Raw genomic sequence first — 26505 nt, 5'->3', positions numbered from 1 at the left:
GGGCCTCCTGAGGCAATGCGGAAGCGCTACTCATCACGACATCTAAGCGTCTAGCTCCTGAAGCTGCTGTGATGCTGATAGGTTACGAGGTATAGGGGACGACGCGCCGCTTGCCAACCTTACCAATGACTGTTTCGTGAGGAAATAAGGCCACCAAGGAACTAGTGAGGTGACGTGCATGGGCAAGGCCACAAGCCAAAGCTCGATCGCTTTGGGGTTTATCAGCGCTGGCAGGGAAACAGGACACCGCAGCACACAGGCGTCATGCCAATAGCCCTGCTCGGCGAAACGATCACGAAGTAATTTGCAGCGCGCGGCGCCCACAGAGGTTGGCACTCCAATGGCGACGCGGCACCAGCACGAAAGGTTAAGGCAAGTACATAACTCATTAGAGTATAAATCAGAACCAAATACACAACAAAAGTGAGCGGAGCGGCTGAAGCCTCGCGATGCGCCAGTCGCGGGAGCTGCGCCGAACCTTTCGAAAGGTGGCGCCGGCATTCACACAGGCAAAGGGCAGGTGGATGTAGTTGGTGGCGATCCGCTCTGCTCTGGCCGACGACGCGACGGCCAGAAGAGGTCCGGGGAACCCGCCCTGTTGAGGCCCGCGATGTCAACGCACACGTGCACCTTGCTGTCCTCCTTGGGGACAACGGCTGGACACGCGGGGCGACGCTCGCCGCGGATGGCCCGCGCTTCTTGCAACTTGTAAGTTTCCTAGGCGATGAATTCCTGTGCTCCTGGCTGCTGGCGTCGTACTCCTTGCTCCAGGGGGCGCGCGTTGAGGCACGCCTCCCTCGGCCTCAGGGGCGGGGCCCTGCGTGTCGCCACCAGCCGGCTGCTTCTCTGCTTTAGGGCGGTCCTTGGAGAGGAGCTGCTTCTTCTTTGCGGGGGCGGCCCCAGGGAGAGCGGTGGCGCCCTCGCCGTCGGAGTTCTCGGCTGCGGCGGTCCGGTAAGCATGCTGGAGGGAGCAGACCGCATCCTTCTCATTGCAGGCGATGGTGATGACGCCACTGCAGCCAGGCATCTTGAGGACGTTATAGCCGTGGTGGGTTGCCGCCATGAACTTGGCGAGCGCAGGGTTCCCCAGAATGGCGTTGTACGGGAGGTTGATGTGGGCCACGTCGAAGTTGATGAGCTCGGTGTGGTAGTTGTGGGTGCCAAAGGTGACAGGGAAGCGCACTTGTCCCAGGGGAACGGTGGACCCGTCCGTCTCCCCAGAGAAGGGCCTGGTCGGCATCAGCTGGTCATAGGGCATCTGGAGCGTCTCGAAGGTCGCGATGGAGATCACGTTGAGGCCGGCACCTCCATCGATGAGGGTCTTGGTGACAGCGACGTTGTTGATGATGGGAGTGCGCAGCATGGGGAGCGCACCGGCAGGAGCCGAGCACCTGACGTGGTTTTGGAGTCGAAGGTGATGGCATACTGCGACCACTTGAGGGGCCGCGCGGCCTCAAGCCTCGGGAGGGCGGCGTTCACCTCGCGAGTGAACTGCTTGAAGAGGCGGTTGGACGCGGGGGCCTGAGCTCCGCCGAGGATACAGGCTATCACGCAAGGCTCTTGGTAGCCCCCAGCTCCCTCGTCTTGCAGGTTGTCGTCATTTCTTGGCGGCGGCGGCGGAAGGGCAGCGTTGTCCTGAGGGCGCGTCTCGCGAGGCTGATCGAGCCAGCCCTGGCGGGGGTTGCCGTTGCGGTTGTCCCACCGGCCGCCACCACGGCCGCCTCCGCGGCCGCCACCACATCGTTGCGGTCGGGGCGACGGCCCAAGCGCTCGTCTCGGAGCGCCTTGAGCTCCTGGCAGTCGTCGATGTTGTGTGTGCGCACATTGTGGTACACACAGAACAGGCGGCCATCCTAGACGGGCTCGTCGCGGTCGTGGCTGCGCTTTTGCCCAGGCTCCGCCGCCAGCACAGTAGGGCCCTTACGCTTCACCTCCCTACTCTTCGCCTTCTTGTCGTCGAGCGCGGCGTCAAGGTTGTCGTGGATGAAAAGGCGGCCCTCTTCGGCTTTGGCGCACTTATCGGCCATGTTGAACAGATCCAACGCCGAGCTCAGATCGTCGTTGATGGCGAGCTTCTCGCACATCCTGACGTCTGTAGAACGCCAAGATAATGGCTTCATCCAAGGCGCGCAGGATCTTTGTTACGCACCTGACTGAAGCGTTGAGTGTATTTGCGGAGGGTCTCTCCAGGGCGCTGCTTCACACGCCGCAGGTCGTTGATGGTGAGGGCACGATCGTAGGTGCCCTTGAAGTTGGCGACGAACTGATCGCATAGCTCGCTCCATGAAGAGATTGACTCCTCGGGTAGGTTCATGAGCCAGGAGCGCACGCCGTCCTTGAGGGCCATGGGGAATCAGTTCGCCATGACCTTGTCGTCGCCGTTCGCCGCCTCGATGCTCAGCGCATAGAGCTGCAAGAACTATGTGGGGTCGGGAATGCCGTCATAACGCGGGGGCAGCTCAGGCTTAAACTTGACGGGCCAAACCACCTAGCGCAGCTCGCGAGTGAAGGCCCGGCAGCCGACGGTGCTTGTGGGCGCGCCGCGGGCGTGGGCGGCGCGGTTTTGGCGCCCTGCCGCCGTGACCCCCTGGACGATCTGGTCTTGGCGCTGGAGCACACGTGCGTCAGGCACCGCACAGTGCATGATCTGGCAGCTAGCCTCATCTCGGGCCTAGCCAGGCGTCGTAACCAGCATCAGCCGGGCGGTAGCGCAGCAGCTCGCATGCTATGAGCAGCGCAGCTTGGGCGTTCGGCGGCCCGCAAAGGTCTAGGGAGGAGGCCGTGGCGGTGCGGCCATCGGGCTGCACGAAAGGGTGTATGGAGGAATCCTGCTGCTCGTGGGCAGCGGGGTCGGTTGCGGCGGTCGCCACGGCTCGCGTGCTCCATCTGGGCGACGCGAGCCGCCCGACGCTCGCCGTGTTCATGTCGAGCGCTCGACATGAACACGGCGAGCGTCAGCCTTGGAGTTGGCGGAGCAGAAGTCAAAACGAAGCGAAGGAACAGCGGCACACCCCTACCTGGCGCGCCAAATGTCGGAATCGGGGATCCGGGGACCCAAGAAGGTTCGAACTCTGGGGTGCGCTCGCTGCCTACGTTCCGCTCTACCTCACGACCCTCAACTCCACGACGATGCTCCAAAATGCTCGAGCTAAGGAAGGAGAAAAGTGTACCCAGCCGTTCACCCAGGTTCGAGCCATCATGCAGTGTAAGACCCTACTCCTGCTTTGTGGTTGGATTGCCTCGCGAGGGAGGATGAGTATGAGTGTACAAGAGGAAGATGGATGACTTTCGAACCCCTCTCTATGGTGGCACCCTGCCCTTGCTTATGCTAACCTTGGTCCTCTTCCTCCGAAAACACATGGCGGGAAGGGTTGCCTCAACGGCCAGTTTGAAGGAGGACAAGAGTGCAGTCTATCCTGGCAAAAGCGGTCTTCTCCTGCAAAAGCCTCCTGTCGTGACGCGTCGGTGGGCTCGGTGATGACCTCCGTCCTGGCGAGCCCGTCGTCTTGGTCTTCTTGCACCGAACGAGTAACCTTTGGGGATTGCTTTGGGAACCGGTGTGCTGTCCTTGCTCCCTTAGCACAAAGAGGAAAGCCTCCTCATCCGCGTCTGTTGGTGCCCCTCTGGCTCCGCTCGTCGCCACGCGCATCACCCACGTGAAGATGCAGGGCCGCGTGACTCCGCCGCGCAGCCCTTGACTCACATGCCCCCGCAAGGGGCCTCGGGAGGCAACCTCGGGAAGCCGCCCCGCAAGAGGGGCTCGCGAGGCTCATGGTGACACTCGATGACGGACGCCTCGCGAGGGTCTTGCTCGTGACGCCCTAGAGGTGGGCCTGCCTTGGGCCTATTGGTGGTGCCGCGCTCTGGGCCGCAGGCAGACGGGCCTGGGTACTCTCAGTCCCACGGCCCGACAGTAGTGTCACTGCTTGAACTGGTGCTGGGAATCATTTGCCAGCAATCTTTTGTGCAAACCATTGATAGCAAGGGATGTTGCTAACCTGTAGGATTCTTGCGGCAAATTTATAGATCAACGCTATATTGTGAGCCTTAAGATCCCTAGTGCCAGGCCCTCCATATTCCCTGGGCGTGATAACTTTGTACCACACAACCAGACAGTGCCCCTCTTGGACAATTTTTTGCCTTGCCAGAGAAACGCTCTCAGCAGCCATTCAAACTTTTCCAGAGACTCTTTAGGCCATAAGAAAAATGCCATATAATAATTCAGAATTGCCGACAGCACTGCATTGATCATGATTAAGCGGCCTCCACAAGAGAGAGAAGGGTAGCAAGCCATCCAGACAGCCTTTTGTCAACACGTTGGATGATAGGCATCAAAGCCCATGAGTGATCTTGTGGATGGACAGAGTGAGACCCAGGTGAGTGCAAGAAAATCTGACAATGGGCAGCCAAATATCTCCGCGATCATTGTTGCAGTCCCTTCATCTACATTGATTGGCACAGGAGTACTCACGTGAAAGTTGATCTGCAGCACTGGAAAAATGCTGAAGATCTCTTTTATTACTTTAGCTTGGTCTATATTTCCTTTGAAAAGCAACAGCGTATTGTCAACATATTGTAGCACCGGGAAGGGGGAGTCCACATTCAGCAGATGTGATAAATTTCCCTCCTGGTAGGCCTTGGAGCAAAGCCTCTGAAGAACATCTGCTACAAGGATAAAGAGGTGTGGGGATAAAGGATCGCTCTACTGTAGGCCCCTTCTAGACTAGAATGGCTACCCCACCTCGCCGTTGATAACTACCCGAGAAGAGCTAGTGGTGAGCAAAGTATCAATCCACATAATCCATCCGGTGTCAAAGCCTCTGGCCTTCAAGATCTCAAACAGTCCAGACCAACTAACATTGTCAAAGGCCTTTCTGATGTCTGGGTTTAGGGCCATCATTGGTAGTTTTCTCCTATGAGCACACTGCACCAACTCCACTGCGAGAGCAAAATTTTCCACAATGGGCCGCCCAGGCAAGAAACCAGACTAATGGATGGACTAAATCCATAATTTTACACTGCAGCCTGTTGGCCAAGACCTTGGTAACAAGCTTTGGAATTGAGTGCACCATGGATATGGATGAAGTGGCGCCAAGCTTCTAGCATTCTCTGTGATAAAGAGAGTGCCACAAAAGCTAAATGGCAAGTTCTACAGGACGGCGGTTCGACCCGCAATGTTTTATGGCGCTGAGTGTTGGCCGACAAAAAGGCGACATGTTCAACGGTTAGGTGTGGCGGAGATGCGTATATTGCGATGGATGTGTGGCCACACGAGTAAGGATCGAGTCCTGAATGATGATTTGGGCATATTCAGCGCAGGCCTCCAGAAGCCCCAATGCATAGCGGACGGCTAAAGCGTGCGGAGAATGTCAAGAGACGTCGGGTAGACCGAATTTGACATGGGAGGAGTCCGTTAAGAGAGACCTGAAGGATTGAAGTATCACCAAAGAACTAGCTATGGACAGGGATGCGTGGAAGCTTGCTATCCATGTGCCAGAGCCATGAGTTGGTCGCGAGATCTTATGGGTTTCACCTCTAGCCTACCCCGACGTGTTTGGGACTAAAGGCTTTATTGTTGTTGTTGTTGTTGTTGTTGTTATTGTTGTTGTTGTTGTTCTTAGGGATATTGGCCTGAAATCTGAAACTTCCAGGGGGTGTATTTTTTGGGCAGCAAGGTAATAAGAGCAGTGTTAACACCACTGAGCTCAGCATTGTGGTTGTATAAGTCTGAGAAGTTCATAATGTCATCTCTGATCAAATGTGCAAATTTATTGTAGAACTCATTGGTCAAGCCATCAGGCCCTGGAATCCTATTATTAGGAGAGCATTGGATGGCAGTGACAATTTCTCCCCACGAAAAGACAGCAGCTAAATTAGTCATGTCAACTTCCTCATATAACAGGTTGAATTGTAGCACAGGCAGAGAGTGGGACGGCTGACCAAGAAAGGCCTTCAAGTAGTCAGTAGCTATCTGTAGCTTCTTTGGGTTGTCAAAGTGCTCGAATGCCCTCATGCATAGAGAGACCTTGACCTTGTTTTTCCTGGCGTGGCAATTAGTTGCAGCGTGGAAGAATTTGCAGTTTTTTGTCATCGAAGACACAAAAATTGATCTTAGCTCTCGTCCTCCACATTGCTGTTTGTCATAGAATGAGTTGTTTGGCCTTTGCAGCAGCAATCTTCCTTGGTGTGGCCTCCAGAGGAGTCAGAAACCTCCTTTCTTCAAAAGCATTCAGGTACTCAACCACATGTTTGCTGTTGTCAATGAGTAGCAGAAGACCAGGCTTTTTCTGCTCCATTTACGGATAGTAGCTCTAATTCGTCTCATTTTAAAACTGATCAAAGTAGAAGATGTAGCTATAGGCCTGGTCCCTTTACTCCACCCATCAACGATGATCTTCCTAGTCAGCATCGGATTCTCAAGCGGAGGCAGCATGCAGGGCTAGGCGGGGTGGCGTATGGCATTTCCATCCATCAATGGCGGGAATGCTGGAGCGGTACTGTAGAGGGCTCATACAGCAGCAGGCAGCTTGACGGCCAGCAGGCGAGTGGCGGACCGTGGATGGACAGATTCCAGCAGTGGCAGAGTTCATAAAATTGGAGCGCGATTGGCTGGTAAGCCTCAATTTCTAATATAGATGGTCTTGCCTTGCATACAGATCTGGGGGTATCATCCATCGATTGGGGTCACGATCTATCCAACAACCCAGCTGGACCCCAACTCGTCCCGAACCCTCGACCAGGGTCGATTGACCCCGGTTCAAGGTACGCAACCTCGACCCATGAACCCGGCTACTATGGTTGGGCCTCTTCTTGACTTGGGCTCATTTGTTTGACTTGGTCCTCTATTTTCTCATCTTCTTTTGACTTGTTGACCATGAGGACTTGATTGGACTTTTGTTGACCGATTTTGACTTGTGTTGACCGTTTGTGTGAATGCCACTTAGGATTAAGAGGGACCCATGGTATAATTTAGATATTCCCTCAACAAGATATTTCTTTCTTCAAAGGCTGAAATGTGAGTTATGTTCGTATCTGTTGGTGTATATGAGACTGAAGTAGGAACAAGAATGCTCTTATTTTATCAGGGTGAACTACATAGTGTGGATAATTTCTATGTCACATCCCCCACTTTATATCCAAGGGAAGACTCTAGCATCCAACGCTTTTTATCACTCGTATCAACATCGCATCCCCCTATTTCTCTAATTTCCATGTATCATCTAAATCCTATAGCTCAATTTTTATTATTCAAGAATTAAGATTACGCATGGTGCAAGATAGTTTTGCTGCCGCTAAGCAACCCTACTTTTGTGTTGTTACATGCCTGTAACTTGTTAGGAAATATGCAACTTGTATTCCTATGGTGCCATAGGCCAGTATATATACATGTACAGGTGCAGGAAATATGCAGAAAACCGCTTATACAATGGGGTGAATACAAAAGGCTACATTGGCTATATATATAGTACTCTAACACGCCCCCTAAAACTCATGGTGGATGAACAACACTGAGTTTGGAGAGATAGAAGCCATGCTGTGCTCTAGTCTGGGCCTTTGTAAAGAAATCCGTCAATTGTAACTCAGAAGGCACATACTGAAGAGCAATAACCTGATCTTGCACACCAGCACGCACATAGAAGGCATCAACACCAATATGCTTGGTGAGCTCATGCTTCACAGGGTCGCGCGCAATGCTAATAGCACCTATACTGTCAGACAAGAGCATAGTAGGTGTAGTGACAGAAACACCAAAGTCCTGAAGTAACCACCGTAACCAAGTCACCTCTGCCGTCAGAAGAGCATAGCTCGCAACTCAGCCTCTGCACTCAAACACGAAACCGCAATCTGCTTCTTCATCTTCCAGGCAATGTGAGAACCACCAAAGAAAAAACACAATAAGCAGAAAGTGAACGGCGATCCGAGGGATCACTAGCCCACGTAGCATCCGAATAGGCCTGAAGTTGTAAGGAACCGGAGCAAGGAAAGAATAGGCGGTGAGAGATCGTGCACCGAAGATATCGAAGAACATGAAGGAGGTGACTATAGTAAACCAAAGTGGGGGTGGAGACAAACTAACTCAGAATATGGACATAGAGAAGAAGAAGAGCCCGACCACGAGCTGAAAGATGGACAAACAACGCTGGATCATCAGCACTCGCTGAAAAACCAGTGGCAGTCAGCACAAAAGCAAAACGCTCAAACCAGGCACAAGGGGCTTGCTTAAGGCCATAAAGAGAGCGACGAAGACGGCATACCATGCCATCAGGAACAGAATACCCAGGTGGGGGCTGCATGTAAATCTCCTCGTGCAGCTCACCATTAAGAAAGGCATTCTTAACATCAAGCTGAGATACAAACCAGTGGCGAACAGAAGCCACGGCAAGAAGAGTGCGAACTATGGTTACATGGGCCACAGGAGCAAAAGTCTCACCGTAATCACGACCATACTCTTGTTGAAAACCACGAGCCATGAGACGAGCTTTGTAAGAGAACCATCAGAGCGAGTCTTAACCTTGTAGACCCACTTACAAGTGATTGGACGAACACCAGGAGGAAGGGAAACAAGGTCACACTTGCCGGTACGCTCAAGGGCAGCAAGCTCCTCTGCCATCGCAAACTGCCATTCAGGATGAACAACAACTTGACGATAAGTCAGCTCAAGAACAGCAGCACCGACGGTTGGAAAACTAAGGCGATCAACAGGCGGAAGCGGGCGAGAATGCAAGCCATAAGTAGGTTGAGAAGAGGAAGATGACACATCAGAAGTAGATAGCTCATCAGTAGATGCATCCACGACATGCGAACGACGAGTATAATACTGAGGAAAAGATGGAGGAATCTCCAAGTTAGACTCAGGGGATGGAGTCGAAGAAGTCACCAGGATGAAGGTGCAGAATCCGCTAACAGGCGAGGTGAGGAAACCATGGGAGATGGTGACGGAGGATCAACAATAGGCGGAGAAGCAGGGGTAGCATGACGAATAGACAAGGGCTCGACAGGAGTGATAGGTGTCCGGAAAAGTTGAGGAAAGAGAGATCCTCCACTGAAAAGGTCGAGGAAGATGGTCGCGGATAGAAGGGACGAGACTCATCAAAAATCACATCCCGAGAAATACGCATCCGATGGCTGATGGATCCCAACAACGATAGCCCTTATGCTCATCACTATAGCCTAAGAAGACACTCGACATACTGAGTGGTCAGTTTGGTGCATTCACGGGGGGCAAGAAGAACATAGCAAACACAACCAAACAAACGAAGCGCCGAATAATCAGGAGAACGATCAAAGAGACGCTCGAAGGGAATGCCGCCTTGTAGAGCAACGGATGGCTGAAGGTTGATGAGATAGGTGGAGGCGGAGACAGTCTCAGCCCAAAAATGAGGCGGAGGAGAGGTGGCAATCATCAACGCACAAGCCGTCTCAAGAAGATGAAGATGCTTTCGCTCAGCCACACCATTCTGAGCATGAGCACCAAGACAAGAGAACTGAGAAAGAGTCCCCTGCTCAGCAACAACACCACGCAACATCTTGAAAATATACTCGCCAGCGGAGTCAGCACAAACACACGAATGGGCGAAGAGAACTGCGTGCGAACCATGGTAGGAAAATGCTTATAAATGGACAAAACCTCACTGCGAGAAGTCATAAACTAAAGCCAAGTGTAACAAGAGAAATCATCTATGAAAATAATATAGTATCGATGACCCCTTTCGATGCGAAGGGAGCCGGACCCCATACATCAGAATGAACTAAATCAAAAGGACGTTGAGACACTGACTCACTAGTGGGATAAGGTAACTGAATCTGTTTGCCAAGTCTACAACCTTGACACTCTAAAGAGACATCTCCTGAGACAGACCCCAGAAGACCTCTACGAACAAAAGATGACAAACGAGAACCACAAAGATGACCAAGTCGATGATGCGACTGCTGGGAGGAGCCGGTAGCTGAAGCGACAGAAGCGGATGAACTGGCGATCGTGGTGGCAGCGGAAGGAACATGAAGCCAGTCTAACTCTTAAAGACCCTGAGAATCACGGCGGCGAGGGCCAGTCCCAACCAAAGTGTGCGTGCGACGATCCTGAACAGAACAAGAGTCAACGTCAAGAATGGCACGACAACCAGAATCAGTGAGTTGACAAGCAGAAAACAGATTCATGGTAAGTCGAGGAACATGGGCCACATCAGGAACAGAATAAGAAGTGGTAAGATTGCCTCGACTAGCAACAGAAAGAGGAGTACCATCAGCAGTGAATACATGAACAGGAAAATCAAGTGATCTAAGAGAGGACAAATTGAAAGAATGAGAAGACATATGAAAAGAAGCTTCGGAATCCAAAACCCTGGGGATGTACCTGACTCTGTAGTGGGTGGTTGCTCAGTGCGGGAAGCATCAGTCACAGAACCTGCAGTACCCGTCGAAGAACCTGAAGCGGCAAGCAGACGCTTAAGTCTTAGAATATCCTGCTCAATCAAGGCAGTGGCTGAAGATGTCGAAGTAGAAGTAGAAGTCCCTGAAGATGATGTCCGCGCCTTACGCACGTGTCGCTTCTTCTGGAAGCACTGAAACTCAACATGACCATCCTGGTTACAGTACCCAAGTGAGCACGAGAGCGGCCCTGACCGCCAGTAGGAGTGGGCAAGAGCAGCGGAGCACTGGAGCGGGGAGTAGTCGGTGCAGCATGCGGCATAGCAGGAGCTTGAATAGCAAGCACAGAGGAAACCTCAAGTAAACCAGCACCACGTAAGCGAGTCTCCTCAGCACGAATCTCTGAAAGCGCCTCCATGAGAGAAATACGGCCACAAGCAAACAATTGAGCGCGTCGGGGCTCAAACTCCTTACGGAGCCGAGACAAAAAGACAAGAACTCGTAGACATGATGAAACTCCAAATCAGCCTGCATAGCCTGGCAACACTGGCAAGTACGGCAACCAGCACTGTGGAGAGAATCAAGCTGACGCCAGATAGCAAAACTCTGTGCATAGAAATCATCAACAGTGGAGTCACCCTGCTGAAGAGCATGCTCCTGGCGGACCACAGACAGGTATAAGGCATCACCAGAGGGCTGGTAGCGCTGACGAAGACGGGTCCACATCTCAAATACGGTAGGGAGGCCCAAGAACTCAGAGGCAAACTGAGGCAGAACGCTAGCAGTGAGAATAGCTGCGGCACGAGCATCACCATCAAGTCACTGAGTATAAGCAGACAAAGCCTCATGATACATGTGAAGAGCCTCCTCATAAGTCAAAACCTGCTCATCATAAGCACAAACGACGGCATCATCAGCAAGCTTAGCTGCATCCTTCGCAGCCTGAGTAGCATCAGCAGCAACAACCGGTAGTGTCGATGAAGTAGGGGCCACAAGAGGAACCGGGCACGGCGGACAACGGACCTCGCCAGGAAGAACGCCCCACAGACGAATGCCACGCATATGAATGCGCATGAAGGCAACGAACTCGATGTAGTTGGTGCCATCAAAAATCACTGGACAACGAGGAACTGCATTATAGCCCGATGTTGTAGACAATTTTTTGGCAATCACCAGGTAGGCAGCAGTACAGACAGAGGGTCCCAATGATCAACCACAGTCAGCGCTCGGGGCGGCACCAGATGGAAGAGACGAGAGCCAGGAACAGGGGCGTGATCCAGCGAGGGCGACAGAGACTAGCCAGAGGTGGTGGAATCCGGCGAGGGGCGGCCAAACCAGACATGGGCGACGAAGACCGGCGACTAGTGGCCGGATCCGGTGAGGGGCGGCGGAAGATTGATCGCGGGCGGAGACCCCTGTGCGGGCTTGATCTGGATCGATCGCGAGCAGGAGGCTCTTGGAGCTGGCTTCGATCTGAATCGATTGCTGGAGGCTCGCTTCGATCTTTTTTTTAACGGGCATAACCCCTTTTCATTACTTATCATAACAGAAATACAGTAGTTCGAGCTTAAGGAAGCTAGAAAGGGGAAAGCAAGTTCAAGGCACCACTAGGAAACCCACTGTAAGCACTCGTCATCGAGCAGCTCATTATGAGGCGAAAACCCAGTGACACCTAAAAACCAATTAGCCTAACCAGCGCAACGAGGGTACCAACAAACAATCTCCAGAGGGGGTAAGGCTCACAGGATGAGCAGAAAGCAAAAGCCCACGCAGGTGCAACGATCAAAAGTCTAACATAACAGCTAGGCATTTTTTCTAATGTAAGGCAGGACGGCATCAACTCGTCAGTCCATCGCTGGTTCAGCTGGGGCCGCGCAAATCCTCATCATAGTTGCAGTGTTGGTCTTGAGCATCTTGGCGCCACGTTCCATTGCATCGCGATCAACTCCAGCCATTAGACCTGCCCGGTAGTTCAAGAAACCACACGCAGAGAAAACCACAACAAAAGGAGTCTTTAGCTTTTTATGTTCAAATGTGGCCCTGTTGCGACAGTTCCACATAGCCCAGCATATCGCAGCAAGGCCAAAGGTATAGAATTTAGATCCACCCGGCAAGAAAATATAACACCAGGTGAAGAAGTATTGCCACAGATTGTTCGGGCATAATTCGTGCCCACGACACCCAACGGTTCTCCAGACTACCCTATATAGACTACCCTGGCAACAGGGCAGGTGAAGAAAAGGTGATGCGAGGTTTCTCTATCCATACAAAAGGAGCACTTCGGGTTTCCAGCCCAGTTTCGTCTGCTCATGACATCTCGTGTCAACACAGCATCCTGGAATAATTGCCATAAAAAGATTTGAATCTTAAGAGGGAGTTCAGCTTTCCATATCCATCTATAATCACAGCCAGCTAGATGCTTTTCCATGTATGTGTATACAGACTTAGTTGTGAAGCATTTATTCTTCCCAAGATTCCAGACTACTTGGTCCGGCTCATTGGAGAGTAACTAGGAATCAACCACTCGCTTGACTTCCCCCCACTGATCCAGCAGCGGAGGGTGCAAGCGCCTCCTAAAGAAATCGACGCCAACATTTTTTTTAAAACTCGGCAACTGTAATCTCCTGATCACTGCATATACTATAAAGTTCAAGGAATCTATCACGCAAAGGAGGATTATTGGCAATGGAGTCAATCCACATTCTAGCAATGTTGCCTGATTTCAGGACCACCCCTCTTCCAAAACGGTGAATCTCCGAATCTACTTCTCACCGATGTCACCATATCTTTTTTCAAGTACTTAGCTCGAATCACAACCTGCCACAACCCTTGTTGTGTCTCGAGTTTCCACCACCATTTCGTGAGTAAGCTAATATTTTGCTTACGGAGATCTTTCACCCCCCAATCCCCCTTTATTCTTAGATCTGCAGATCCTGGTCCATCTCACAAGATGATATCGTTTCCTGCCATTAGTTTCTTGCCAGAAGAACTTTTTACGATGTTTGTCTAATTTGTAGATCACCAACATAGCCATTTAGTAATAGACAATGCTAGAAAGGGAGGAATTTAGGAGTACAAGTCTTCCACCCGAGGATGCGGCATTACCAATCCACGATTCACAATATTTTAGGAATTTGTCATCTACAAAACTCCAGTCTAGGCTACGCAAGGTGGAGTAGCTTACCGGCACTCCCAAGTATTCCATCGGGAAATGCCCAATTTGACAGTTGAATAGTTCCGCATAGGAAGCTAGTATATTATCGTCTCCCCCAACACACAAAAATTCGCTTTTAAGGAAGTTTATTTTGAGTCCAGACATAAGCTCAAAGATATATAAGAGTTTCAAATTGGCAGCAGCATCCTCATAATGTTCATGTTAGAGTTATATTAAGTGATGTCTTTTGGCCTTCTGTATTCTAGTCTCTTGGCATCCTCTTGTAGCCTTTTGGCATCCTCATGTATGTGTATATATGTTGGCATTAGCCTTCTAATAATACAAGTTGCTATTCTCCTAACATTAACATGGTATCATGAGCCTAGGTTAGGGAATTTTTTCTCCGGGTAGCGCAACTTGCCCTTTCGATCCACATCTTGGCTGTGTTGTTCCACATCGTTGTTACCTCCCTCCTCTGCTGGCAGCACCCATACAGCCTGCCGTGCTCGATCCAGGCCGAAGGCTTTTGTTGCCTGGAGCTCCTTCCGCTGCTGTAGATCCGGATCGATCCGATCCTCTTCCTGATTCAAGTTGCCAGCCACCACCAACCTGATCTCCGCCGCCGGCTGTCTCTGTCAACTGCCGCTGGATCTCGTCCGGCCACCGCTCAGCTCGTCTTCCAGCCGCCGCCCGCCGCCCATCGGGGGTTGCTCTTCCGGCCGCCGCCCATCGAAGTCTACACTTCCGGTCGCCGCCCGGCGCTCCTCCGGCCGCCCGTACGGCCCCGCCCTCTCCGAGTCACTGCTGACTTCTACGGGCGCTCGCGTGCGTGTGTGTGAAACTGCCGCTGTTTAAGTCCAGATCGATCGCTGCCTTGGGCTGCTGTGGGCCGCCGTGTTTGGCCTGCCTCAGTCAGCTTGCCTTTTCTTTTCGTCTGATTGATCTGCTGCTGGTTCTGGCCGCTCTCACCTTGGCCAGTTGAGTCTTCGTGACAGAAAAGGAGCACCATGTCTTTGGCATCATCTGGCTATGTTGCCATCCCGCGCTGCCCAGTGATATTCGATGGGCTAACTATGTTGAGTTCGTTGCCTTTATGCGCATTCACATGTGTGGCATTCGTCTGTGGGGTGTTCTTTTCGGTGAGGTCCCCTGTCCTTTGCGCCCAATGCCACCTGTGGCTCCTACCCCACCGCCGACGCCACTGGCTCTTGACGCAAATGCTTCTGATGCTGATAGGGCTACAGCCACGGTTGCTGCTGATGATGCAGCTGCCGCTTATGACCAGGAGGTCTTGGATTATTCAAATGCTCTTTCTGTTTATCGTGACGATCTGGCTGCTTACACTCAGTGGTGTGACGATGATGCTCGTGCTGCGACTGTTCTCACTTCTAGTGTTTTGCCTCAGTTTGCTTGTGAGTTTATAGGCCTCGGTACTGTCTTTGAGATGTGGACTCATCTTCGTCAGCGCTATCAGCCCTCTGGTGATGCTCTCTATTTGTCTGTGGTCCGTCAGGAGCATGCTCTTCAGCAGGGAGACTCCACTATTGATGAGTTCTACACTCAGAGTTCTGCTATCTGGCGCCAGCTTGACTCCCTTCGCACTACTGTTTGTGGCACTTGCCCGTGTTGCCAGACTGTGAGGTCAGACTTGGAGTTTCAGCGCGTCTATGAGTTCTTGTCACGGCTCCATGGGGAGTTCGAGCCTCGACGTGCTCAGTTGTTTGCTCGTGGCTGTGTTCCTATTTCCGAGGTGCTTTCTGAGCTTCGTGTTGAGGAGACTCGCCTTCGTGGTGCTGGTTTGCTTCAGGTTCCCTCTATGCTCGGTGCTCGAGCTGCTACTCCACCAGTGTCTTCTCGCTCCAGTGCTCGGCCACTACTACCCACTCCTCTGGGTAGTGAGGCCCGCTCTCGTGAAGGCCGCTCTCGTCCTCGTACTCATTGTGACTACTGCAACAGGGATGGTCACCCCGAGTCTGATTGCTTCAAGAAGAAGCGTGATATGCGTAATAGGGAGCGCAATTCTTCTTCTGGGACTCGTGCTTCTTCCTCGACGCCGTCTACTTGCTGCTTCAGGTTCTTCGACAGGTATTGCAGGCTCTGTGATTGGTGCTTCTAGTGTTGAGCGACCACTGTCTACACAGTCAGGTACATCCCCATGGGTTCTGGATTCTGGAGCTTCATTTCATATGTCCTCCGATTCTTCTGTCTTGTCCTCTCGTAGATCTCTCGATTTTCCTATTAATGTTCTTACTGTTGATGGTACTCCTCTTCCTGTTGCGAGTCGGGCACTCTTGCCACTTCTTCCTTTTATGTTCCAGATGTTTCTCATGTGCCTCGCCTGACCACGAACCTATTTTCTGCGGGTCAGCTTACTGATTCTGGTTGTCATGTCATTCTTGGCGTTGATTCTTGCACTATCCAGGATCGCCACACGAAGGCTCTAGTTGGGGCTGGCCCGCGCCGCCATGATTCTCAGGGGCTTTGGGAGTTGGACTGGCTTAATGTTCCTTCCGCTACCACCACACTCGCCAGTCCATCTGCCTTCGTCGCTTCAGCTACCAGCTCCTTCCAGCAGTGGCATCACTGACTTGGTCACCTTTGTGGTTCTCGACTATCGTCTTTAGTTCGTCGTGGTCTTCTGGGGCCTGTCTCAGGAGATGTCTCCTTGCAGTGTCAGGGTTGTAGGCTTGGTAAACAAGTTCAGTTACCTTATCCTACTAGCGAGTCAGTGTCTCAGCACCCTTTTGATTTAGTACATTCAGATGTGTGGGGTCCGGCTCCCTTCTCTTCTAAAGGGGGCCATCGCTACTATATTATTTTTATAGATGATTTCTCTCGCTACACTTGCCTTTACTTCATGTCTTCTCGTAGTGAGGTTCTCTCTATTTATAAGCGGTTTGCCGCCATGGTCCACACTCAGTTCTCTACACCTATTCGCGTGTTTCGTGCTGATTCTGCTGGCGAGTATATCTCCAAAATGTTGCGTGGTTTTCTTGCTGAGCAGGGTACTCTTGCTCAGTTCTCTTGTCCCGGTGCTCACGCTCAAAATGGCGCCAAGCGCAAGCATCGTCACCTTCTTGAGACAGCTCGTGCGACGATGATTTCCGCCTCTCTTCCACCTCATTTCTGGGCTGAGGCTGTCTCCACTACCACATATCTCATAAACATTCAACCCTCATCTGCTCTACAGGGAGGTATTCCTCTAGAGCGTCTTTCTGATCATTCTCCTGATTGTTCTGCTCTTCGGTTGTTTGGTTGTGTTTGTTATGTTCTCCTCCCCCCCCCCCTCGAGAACACACCAAACTAACCGCTCGGTCTGTCGAGTGTGTTTTTCTGGGCTACAATGATGAACATAAGGGTTATCGGTGTTGGGATCCTATTGGTCGACGGATGCGTATTTCTAGGGATGTGACTTTTGATGAGTCTCGTCCATTCTACCCACGACCATCCTCTTCGACCTTTTCAGTAGAGGATATCTCTTTTCTCACGTTTCCTGATACACCTCCCTCTGTGCCTCATATTCCTACTCCTCCTTGTCCCTGCAGATCCGACACCATCTTCTCCTATCGTTTCTTCTCCTTCCTTATTGCATGACACTCCACCTTCATCACCGATGTCTTCTCCATCTCCATCACCTCCGGTGGTTCCTTCCCATCCCACTTTCCCTTCTCATTATACCCGTCGTCGACGTGTTACGGACAAATCTACTGCCGTGCCATCTACTTCTGGTGCACCGTCTTCCTCGTCCCAGTCGACTTATGATCTTCGGGCTCGACCTTGCCCTCCTCCTGACCGCTATTCTCCTAGCCAATATGGCCTTTCAGTTGTACTTGAGCCTACCTCTTATCGTGATGTTGTTATTCATCCTGAATGGCAGTTTGCGATGGCAGAGGAGATTGCCGCTCTTGAGCGCAATAGCACATGGGATCTGGTTTCTCTTCCTCCCCGTGTTCGTCCCATCACTTGTAAGTGGGTCTATAAGATTAAGACGCGCTCTGATGGTTCTCTCGAGCGTTATAAAGCTCGTCTTGTGGCTCGCGGCTTTCAGCAGGAGCATGGTCGTGATTATGACGAGACATTTGCTCCTGTGGCCCATATGACCACTGTCCGCACACTTCTCGCCGTGGCCTCTGTTCGCCACTGGTCCGTGTCACAACTTGATGTTAAAAATGCTTTCCTTAATGGTGAGTTGCATGAGGAGGTTTATATGCAGCCACCACCTGGGTATTCAGTTCCCGATGGCATGGTTTGTCATCTTCGTCACTCTCCCTATGGCCTTAAGCAAGCCCCTCGCGCTTGGTTTGAGCGGTTTGCCTCTGTGGTCACTGCTGCTGGTTTTTCACCCAGTGATCATGATCAACGTTGTTTGTCCACCTTTCTGCTCGTGGATGCACTCTTCTTCTTCTATATGTTGATGACATGATCATCACTGGCGACGATTCTGAGTACATTGCCTTTGTCAAGGCCCGTCTTAATGAGCAGTTCCTTATGTTTGATCTTGGTCCTCTTCGTCACTTTCTTGGGGTTGAGGTTTCCTCCACCTCTGCTGCCTTTTTTATTTCCCAAGAAAAGTATATCCAGGGCCTTCTTACTCGTGCGGCTCTTAGTTATGAGCGCACTGCTGAGACTCCAATGGAGCTCAATGTTCACCTTCGTGCTTCTGGTGGTGAGCCCTTGTCTGATCCGACACGTTATCGTCATCTTGTTGGGAGTCTTGTGTATCTTGCTGTCACTCGTCCGGATATCTCTTATCCTGTCCATATTCTGAGTCAGTTTGTTTCTGCTCCCACTTTAGTTCACTATAGTCACCTTCTTCGCGTTCTACGATATCTTCGTGGCACGATCTCTCATCGTCTCTTTTTCCCCCTCTCCAGCTCGTCACAGCTCTAGGCCTATACGGATGCTACGTGGGCTAGTGATCCTACGGATCGCCGTTCACTTTCTGCCCACTGTGTCTTTCTAGTGGTTCCCTCATTTCCTGGAAGACGAAGAAACAGACTGCAGTTTCTCGTTCGAGTAGAGGCCGAGTTGCGAGCTATGGCTCTTCTGACGGCTGAGGTGACATGGTTACGATGGTTACTGGAGGATTTTGGTGTTTCTGTTACTACACCTACCACCCTCCTGTCAGACAGCATAGGTGCTACCAGTATTGCGTGGGACCCCGTGAAGCATGAGCTTACCAAACACATTGGTGTTGATGCTTCTTATGTGCGCGCTGCTGTGCAGAATCATGTTGTTGCTCTTCAGTATGTGCCTTCTGAGGTACAGCTAGCGGACTTCTTCACGAAGGCTTTAGACTAGAGCGCAACATGGATTTCACCTCTCCAAACTCAGTGTTGTGGATCCACCATGAGTTTGAGGGGGAGGGGGGGTGTTAGAGTTATATTAAGTGATGTCTTTTGGCCTTTTGTATTCTAGTCTCTTGGCATCCTCTTGTAGCCTTTTGGCATCCTCATGTATGTGTATATATGTTGGCATTAGCCTCCTAATAATACAAGTTGCTATTCTCCTAACATCAACAGTTCAAAGCAAATGACCGTATCGTCAGCATATTGGAGGATGGCCACGCCACCCTCTATGAGGTCCGAAGCAAGCCCAGTTATCATTTTTTCTTTCTGAGCATTGTGAATCATCTTAGAAAGTGCTTCTACAGCAAGGTTAAACAGAAAAAGGGGAATAGGGATCGCCCTGGCGAACACCTTTGTAGTTCTGGAAATAAGGTCCCATCTCATTATTGAGTTTTATGCTTACTGTATCATTATTCAGGATTTTTTTTCACCCAGCCACACCAAGTTGTCTCAAACCCTCGGTTACTGTGGCATTCAAGGAGGAAATCCCAGTTTATCTTGTTGTAGGCTTTTCCAAAATCTAGCTTAAGCACTACGCCCACTTTTTTCTTTTGATGAGTATGGTGTAGCACCTCATGGAGAGTGAGGATCCCATCCATAATATTCTTGTGCTTAATAAAAGCATTCAGGTGTTTGTTGATAAGCTTGTCAGCAAAAATAGGGCGATGTTGTTGGATTTTCTTAGCACCATCATTTTGGGTATCAAGGTGATCACCACATAGTTTAGACGAGCCACATCCAGAGTGTTACTATGAAAAGCATGGAACAAACGCATAATGTCAGATTTAACAAAATCCCAAGAATGCTTATAAAACTCAGCCGCGATATTGTCTGGGCCAGTGCCCTATTACTATCCATGCCGAACAATGCTTTTTTCACCTCTTCCTCTATGAATTCACTGGTTAGGACTATATTATCCTCTGCAGTGAGTTTCACTTCTTCCGACCAGGCATCCGCAGATAGGTGAAATAAATTCCCCCTGGCCGGACCAAACATATTTTTGGCTCGCTTCGATCTGGATGGGAGCGAGTTGAACGGCAGCGTCACGGACGTGCAGGGAAGGAGAGGAGCGGCCTTGGGTTGACCGGCTGCTACGATGGAGAGAAAAAGCAGCGGCGGCGGCCACGGGGGATCAATAGCACGAGTTGCAGCATGCAAAAAAATTGACCTAGCTCTAATACCATGTTAGGAAATATGCAACTTGTATTCCCATGGTGCCATAGTCCAGTATATATACATGTACAGGTGAAGGAAATATGCAGAAAACCCCTTATGCAATGGGGTAAATACAAAAGGCTACATCGATATATATATAGTACTCTAACATAACTTTCTTACAATACAGTAAACCCTCTTCTGATTTAGCATGCCAACAGGACAACCGAGGTTCCACGGTTGTACAATTAATTCTTTATAAGCGTGTTCTGGCTAGGTCAGAAAATCATCATATACATACCAATGGCATTCAAACTGTCATCTTACCGTGATCATCACTATCTTACCCCAATACTGGTCTTGTCTGTTTTGTACCATACACTCCCCCTAGTGTATGTCATGCCAGCGGCCAGCCACCACGCTTAATAGCTCCCAGACCCCGGCACCACATATCTACAGAAGCTGTTGACACCCATACTAGTTTTCTTCTAAATTAGGAGTATCGATACACGTGACAGTAACAAAAATAAAAGGGCTGGCTAGAAAACAAGAATATTAACACGAAGATGAATAGTTTGTTTGCCGGTTGGGGGGTGGGGATGGGTACCGGGAGGCAGGGAATCGAGGACTCCCAGGGCGGCGTCGGCGCAGGCGCGGAGGGACGCAGACTTCTCGGAGGGGTCTCGGGGGAAGAAGGTGTCGCGGAGACTGTACAGCTCCTCCACTTTATCCGACACCTTCTCCAGCGGCGTCGACCCCGCCTCCTCCCCTTGGTTCCCCTGCCCCTGCTGCCGCTCTGGCTCGGGCACCGGGGCAGAGCTCACCGACGCGCCGCTGGCCTCGCGGCTCATCGTTTCCCTGGGCGGCGATGCGATCTGTGGAGGTGGAGAGGGCATGCTCGGTAGGATGCCATCTGCCCAGATATTTAGGGTCCGGTCGGTCCAATAAATCACCTGACTCAGCCCTGTTTGGTTCATAAGTCCTAGGACTTTTTCTAGTCCCGACTAAGAAATCTCTAGTCCCTAGTCCCAACTAAAAAGTCTCTAGTCCTTAAAAAGTCCCTCCCTGTTTGTTTTCAGAGACTAAAAAGTCCCTAGTCCCTTCCTAGAGATTATTAAATGACCATATTGCCCCTAGTATATAGAAAAATAACAATCAAACAACACCATGAGGTGGCGGGCCAATGAATGCATGAAGGGATATTGTTGGAAAAGTCCCAAAAAAGACTCTCCTTGAGAGTTTTCTTCATTTAGTCCCAAATGCCTGGTTTAGTCTCTAAAAAGTCCCTCTTGTTTGATAAAAAAGTCTCTAAGAGGGACTTTTTCTAGTCCCTACACAAAAAAAGTCACTGGAAACAAACACCCCCTAAGTCGGGTGATTTAAAACCAGTGACTTATAAGTCAAGTCTGTTTGGTTGTCACCTGACACATCTTTCCACACCAATCAACATCATGCAGGTGGTGGGACCCAGACAAAAGGAGGGTGACTTATAAGTTTTAAGTTAGGGTGGAGGAACTTATGACTTATAAGTTCGGGTGACTTATAAGTCGGGTCTGTTTGGCAAAATAAATCACCTTTTTCACTTTTCGACTTATAAGTTGGTGACTTATTTGAAACCAAACAGGGCCTTACTTTGCACTTGAGACAATTTGCCACTAGTTACATCATTGCAGCAGCCGGGTTCGCGGCATAGTTTAGAAAACCGACCGGCAAAAAAAACCGGTGAGGCTATCCGTTCAGATTTTTATTAGTCGGACCATCTATGTCGATTCAAGATTCACATCTCAGGACCCCCTACCCCGAGGTCTGTCAGTTTTGACACCGACAGTCGACCATGACAATTGCGACATAGTGAGTGGGTTTTGAATCTTTCTTGCGTCGTCGGGTCAAATTTGATGTGTATATGGTAGTTATGGACTGCTAACTGCTTATTGTTGTGTTTGTGTTTCCTCTGTGTGTTATGGTGTGTGTGTATTATTTTCATAGTTTAAGGAGGATAAAGGTGAGAGGTATTGAGACTGCAAATTGCTCTCATGACTATGCGTATCTTAATTTATGCAACTCCGTCGGTATTAGGCCGAATAGTCGGTGTGGAGCAACGAAAAACTAAAGTTGTCACTACTACAAAAAGGGTTATAGATGGAATGGCCACTAATGGCGCACCAGACATGTGGTGCGCCATTACTATATTCTAATGACGCACCATGTCTCGATGCGCACGCACCTCTTGTGTGGTACGTCATTAGTAATTTTTTAAAAAAAAACTTTTTTTGTTACTAATGGCGCTCCATGTTCGCCGTGCGCCATTAGTAGTTGACATACTAATGGCGCACCACATCCCCGTGCGCCATTAGTAGTTTTGGAAAGAAAGTAAAAAAATATTTGTTACTAATGGCCCACCACCCCACGGTGCGCCATTACTAACTTGCCCCAACACCGAATGCACCCCCCTTTGGATCGCCTTTTCAGTTTTAAAAAAAATAAAAGAAAATGATGGAAATGTCAAAAAAATAAAAGAAAATAAGTTTTCCATGTAATACGTGGTCTAGTTGTTGGGAAAATTTACAAATATGAATTTCGACTTTGTTTGCAAAATCTCAGTAGAAATTTGTAAAATGGGCATAAATTTTGCATACGAACTCGGATGAAAAAGTTTTTTATATGAAAAATCATCTTACATCCAAATTTAACACCTGCCCATAACTGTTGGGAACCCCGTTAAACATTTTCAAAATCCCCAAAAACCTAACAGAAAAAAGTTACGGGGCTTTCAAGATCTAGAGGCAAAAAAATTCAAAAAAATTCAAACTTACTAATGGCGCACCTGCCATGGTGCGCCATTACTATCTTCCCGCCTTCAAAATTCAAAAAAAAAGTTACTAATGGCGCATCTGCCCATGGTGCGCCATTAGTATCTTCCCGCCTTCACAATTCAAAATAAATAAAAAAAATAAAAAAAAGTTACTAATGGCGCACCTGCCCGCGGCGTCATTACTATGCCGTATATATGGCTGGGCGTATCCTCTCCTCCTTACCTCTTCATTCTTCTCCTCCACTCCATCTCTCCTCCACTCCTCCACTCCATCTTCCCTTCTCTCCTCCACCATACTACCCTCCTCCTCTCCGGCGACCTCCTCCTCCTCCTCTCCGGCGACCTCCTCCACCTCTCCTCTCCTCCCCTCCCCTCCCCTCATGGTTTCTCCTCCCTCCTCTCCGGTGAGCTCCTCCTCCCTCATCTCCGGTGAGCTCCTCCTCCCTCCTCTCCGGTGAGCTCCTCCTCCCTCATCTTCGGTGAGCTCCTCCTGCCTCCTCTCCGGTGATCTCCTCCTCCCTCCTCTCCTCCCATCCCCTCATGGTTTCTCCTTCCTCCTCTCCGATGCTTCGGTGAACTCCTCTCCGGCGACCCTGTCCTCCTCTCCGGCGATGTAGGCGAGCGCCTCTGCGGTCACCTCCTCCTCCTCTCCGGCGAACTCCTCTCCGGCGAACTCCTCTCCGGCAAAAGAACACGGCAAAAGAACGTACAAGATCCAAAAACGGGAACAAAATTTGAAATAATATCGTGCAAAAAAACGAGCAAAAAATGGGCAAAAAAATCGCGATCCAGATCCAAATTCAAAATTCAAAAATAGCAATGGCGCACGGTGGGGGTTAGACGGTGCACCACTACTATTTTCCCGCCTTCAAAATTCAAAAATACTAATGGCGCACCGTGACCTATACTAATGGCGCATCAGTGGCCTATACTAATGGCGCACCGTGGGCTATTCTAATGGCGCACCAGCTGGTGCGCCATTAGTATACCAGATACTAATGGTGCACCAGTGGTGCGCCATTAGTAAAATATACTAATGGCGCATCACTAATGCGCCATTAATGGCCAAATTAGGTGCGCCATTAGTAGGCCTTTTCCTAGTAGTGTGTTGTTGTTTAGAATTTGGACAATCTGTTGGATACGTCCTCACCAGTGCTGCAGAACATTTTTCAAGACAATGTGGGTTCATAAGTGAGGAAAACAATTTGGCTTGCATGGTTCAGATTATTCTCTTATGCTTATTTTACCTTGTGATTACTTGAAACTGCAATCTGCAAGTTGAATGGGCGCTTGACTTGTAAGGGCAGAAGGCTGAAGCAAAGAAAGCTGCTCCTCTTTGAGCTGTAGTACATTTGATTGAGAGCCGGATGAGGTATGTTAAATTAGGATTGAAGTCTCACAACAATAATTAGGTACACTGAGCAGGCAAGGGCATTCAGGTGAAGTCCGCACTTAACACTGTGCACCACCATAGCTACTAGTTAAGGTAGATTAGGTGACGACATGTCCAAGCGATGTTGTGCTTGTACCCTGTGTGTATTGAGTTATTTTTTACAACTTCGCTGGCATCATAAATTAATTGTGGGATATGATGCACATGAGTAGCATCATATGTTTATTTTTCACCAACAGAGTACCACTCTTATTACTGCATTTGGTTTTCTCAAGATATGTACATTTAGAGTGGGGTCTCGGGAAGAGGTTTCAAAACTAAATGAACACAATAGTTTTGTTTGCAACTTCCCACTAGGTTTGCAATCATCTTACATCAAATGGCAATGATGGAGTATTCAACGATTTGTTTTATCAGTTATGTCTAGATGAACTTTGTAGTTGGAAAGGAGTTCTGAAATTGCCTAGGGGGCAACGCTTGGTTTAATGTAAAGTTGTCATATACATGTGTGTGTGTGTGTGTTAATATACTTCATTTTCCACTGACCAACACGAGGAATCAGAAAAATTGTGTACAGTTGTGTATGTGTATATTGATGTGTGTGTGTCCTGACCTTTTGTTCTTTTCTTATTGCAAGTTCATACATCATCACACTGATTAGTTCCTTCACCAGGTTGTGATGTCAAGGTTACATATATACATCACTTACTCTTGAGCAGAATAGTATTCTTTTTTTGGCAGAGGAGACTAGTGTTCATTGTAAATTAGTTAGGTGTATATCAACAACCAAAAAGCTCACTGGTCTTGAATCCTTGGGTATTAGGAAGTTTGGAGAAGCCCAACATGCATAACAAAGCTTAGAATAGTAACCAGCTAGCCACCCTATTGTGTGTAGACTCTTTTCATTTGGTTCCTCGGTCATGGCCTGATGAGGTCCCTTTCTTGAGGAGGCAATAGCACTAGAGACCCACAAACTTGCGTTGGATGTGATGGTTTAGTCCACAAACTTGCAAAAGGTGACCAACTCATTCACAAACTTGCAAAGCATGGGATGAGTTAGTCCATAGCCAATTAGAGGCAGACAATTGGCGCCTTGCTGGCAGCTTCGTGGCAGATCGGCTCAGGCCGGTGTTTTTGTGAAAACCCCCTCGATGTTTATGGAAATCACGCCTGCAGTCCTTGTTTGATCCGGCCTTGGTTATTTGTCCCAAGATTCTCATCACCTGTCATCTTTTCCCACATTTCAGCACCGATACCATATTCTATATACTGCTAAAATATCCTATGCAAGAACATGGAAGATCAACTATAGTAGAGGAAATTCAGTAATATGTGTCTAAAAATAAGTGGCAGGAACATTTAAAGTTTGTTTCCTTGATGCGGTGAAATCTTTCGCCGGCATACGTATAACAACTTCTGATTTGTAGTCACATAATAAATACATATTTAAAGTTTATTTGTAGGTTTCTAGTTATATGCGAGTGGGTTGCAACGGTCAACAATGCTGATAAAAAAATTGAATAGATGATACAAATACAACCTTCAAAACATATATCTATTGTTTGATAATCATGTTTAAGCAATTCCATTGACCAGGTGGTGAATAACTATTTGACATCGTAATTTTGTTGAAAGATCAATGATTCAAAAACGAACTTTACACACAAAAAGCATATTGTATAACAATCGCATTTAAGCAATTTCATCGACTATTCAATACATAATTATTTGATATCACAATTGGTTCAATTTCTCTGTAACATACAATTACCAAGCAGTAAGCTAAACACACACATGACTCCCCACAGTAGGTGGCCTGCGCAAAATAAAACTCTGATAATTTGAACCGAACTACCTAATTTTTTAACTAGTTCAATTCAAAACTAACTAAACTCTAAAGTTTATCTAGTATGCATGCCATGCCAGTAAATAAAGCAAGCGATTGCACCCGGCCGGTTGATCCATGCATCCATGCTCGTAATTTCCTAGTAGCTACCTAGAAAGAGATATTATGCTTATCAGATTAGGATCAACCTGGCCGGTAGCATGCATGGATGCGATGCTTGTCTTGTCTCTTCTTTCTTTGCTTAGCATGCCAATTGGCGACGATGATGGTGCATGCACGGTTGGCCCTTTCCAATGCAATTCAACTGTGGCATCATTACATAAGTGCAATACGTGAAACTAAAAACATGATAGACTCACCTCCCCATCGACAGTTTTACCTCCTCACCGTCGTCTGTGGCCGACATGCAGCAGCGGCGACCTGCGAGGT

At 49.2% G+C, this 26505-nt stretch overlaps 1 protein-coding gene and 1 long non-coding RNA gene across 7 annotated transcripts in view; both read right to left on the bottom strand.

Moving 5' to 3' along the window:
• The window catches only part of LOC123069842 (tetratricopeptide repeat protein 5), a 56752-nt gene extending 35796 nt beyond the window's left edge, over positions 1 to 20956 (bottom strand). For 2 of the 6 annotated variants that reach the window (XM_044492784.1, XM_044492785.1), the window contains exon 1: positions 20633 to 20956. In XM_044492784.1, the coding sequence (XP_044348719.1) occupies positions 20633 to 20921 (289 nt within the window). In that variant the 5' untranslated portion in view covers positions 20922 to 20956. Of the gene's footprint in view, positions 1 to 20372; positions 20503 to 20632 lie in introns of all 6 variants that reach the window. The other 4 variants (XM_044492786.1, XM_044492787.1, XM_044492782.1 and 1 more) reach the window with 4 other exon arrangements.
• Positions 6583 to 20341, bottom strand: LOC123069844 (uncharacterized). Its single transcript, XR_006433076.1, has 2 exons — positions 10355 to 20341; positions 6583 to 10080 (listed from the first exon to the last, which is right to left on the bottom strand). It is a non-coding gene; the product is annotated as an uncharacterized lncRNA (long non-coding RNA).
• Positions 20957 to 26505: the final 5549 nt, after the last annotated feature.

The sequence above is a fragment of the Triticum aestivum genome, chromosome 3B (genome assembly GCF_018294505.1).
Source record: "Triticum aestivum cultivar Chinese Spring chromosome 3B, IWGSC CS RefSeq v2.1, whole genome shotgun sequence".
NCBI lineage: Eukaryota > Viridiplantae > Streptophyta > Magnoliopsida > Poales > Poaceae > Triticum > Triticum aestivum.
The sequence above is the reverse complement of the archived record's forward strand: the minus strand, read 5'-3'. Positions and strand labels throughout refer to the sequence as shown.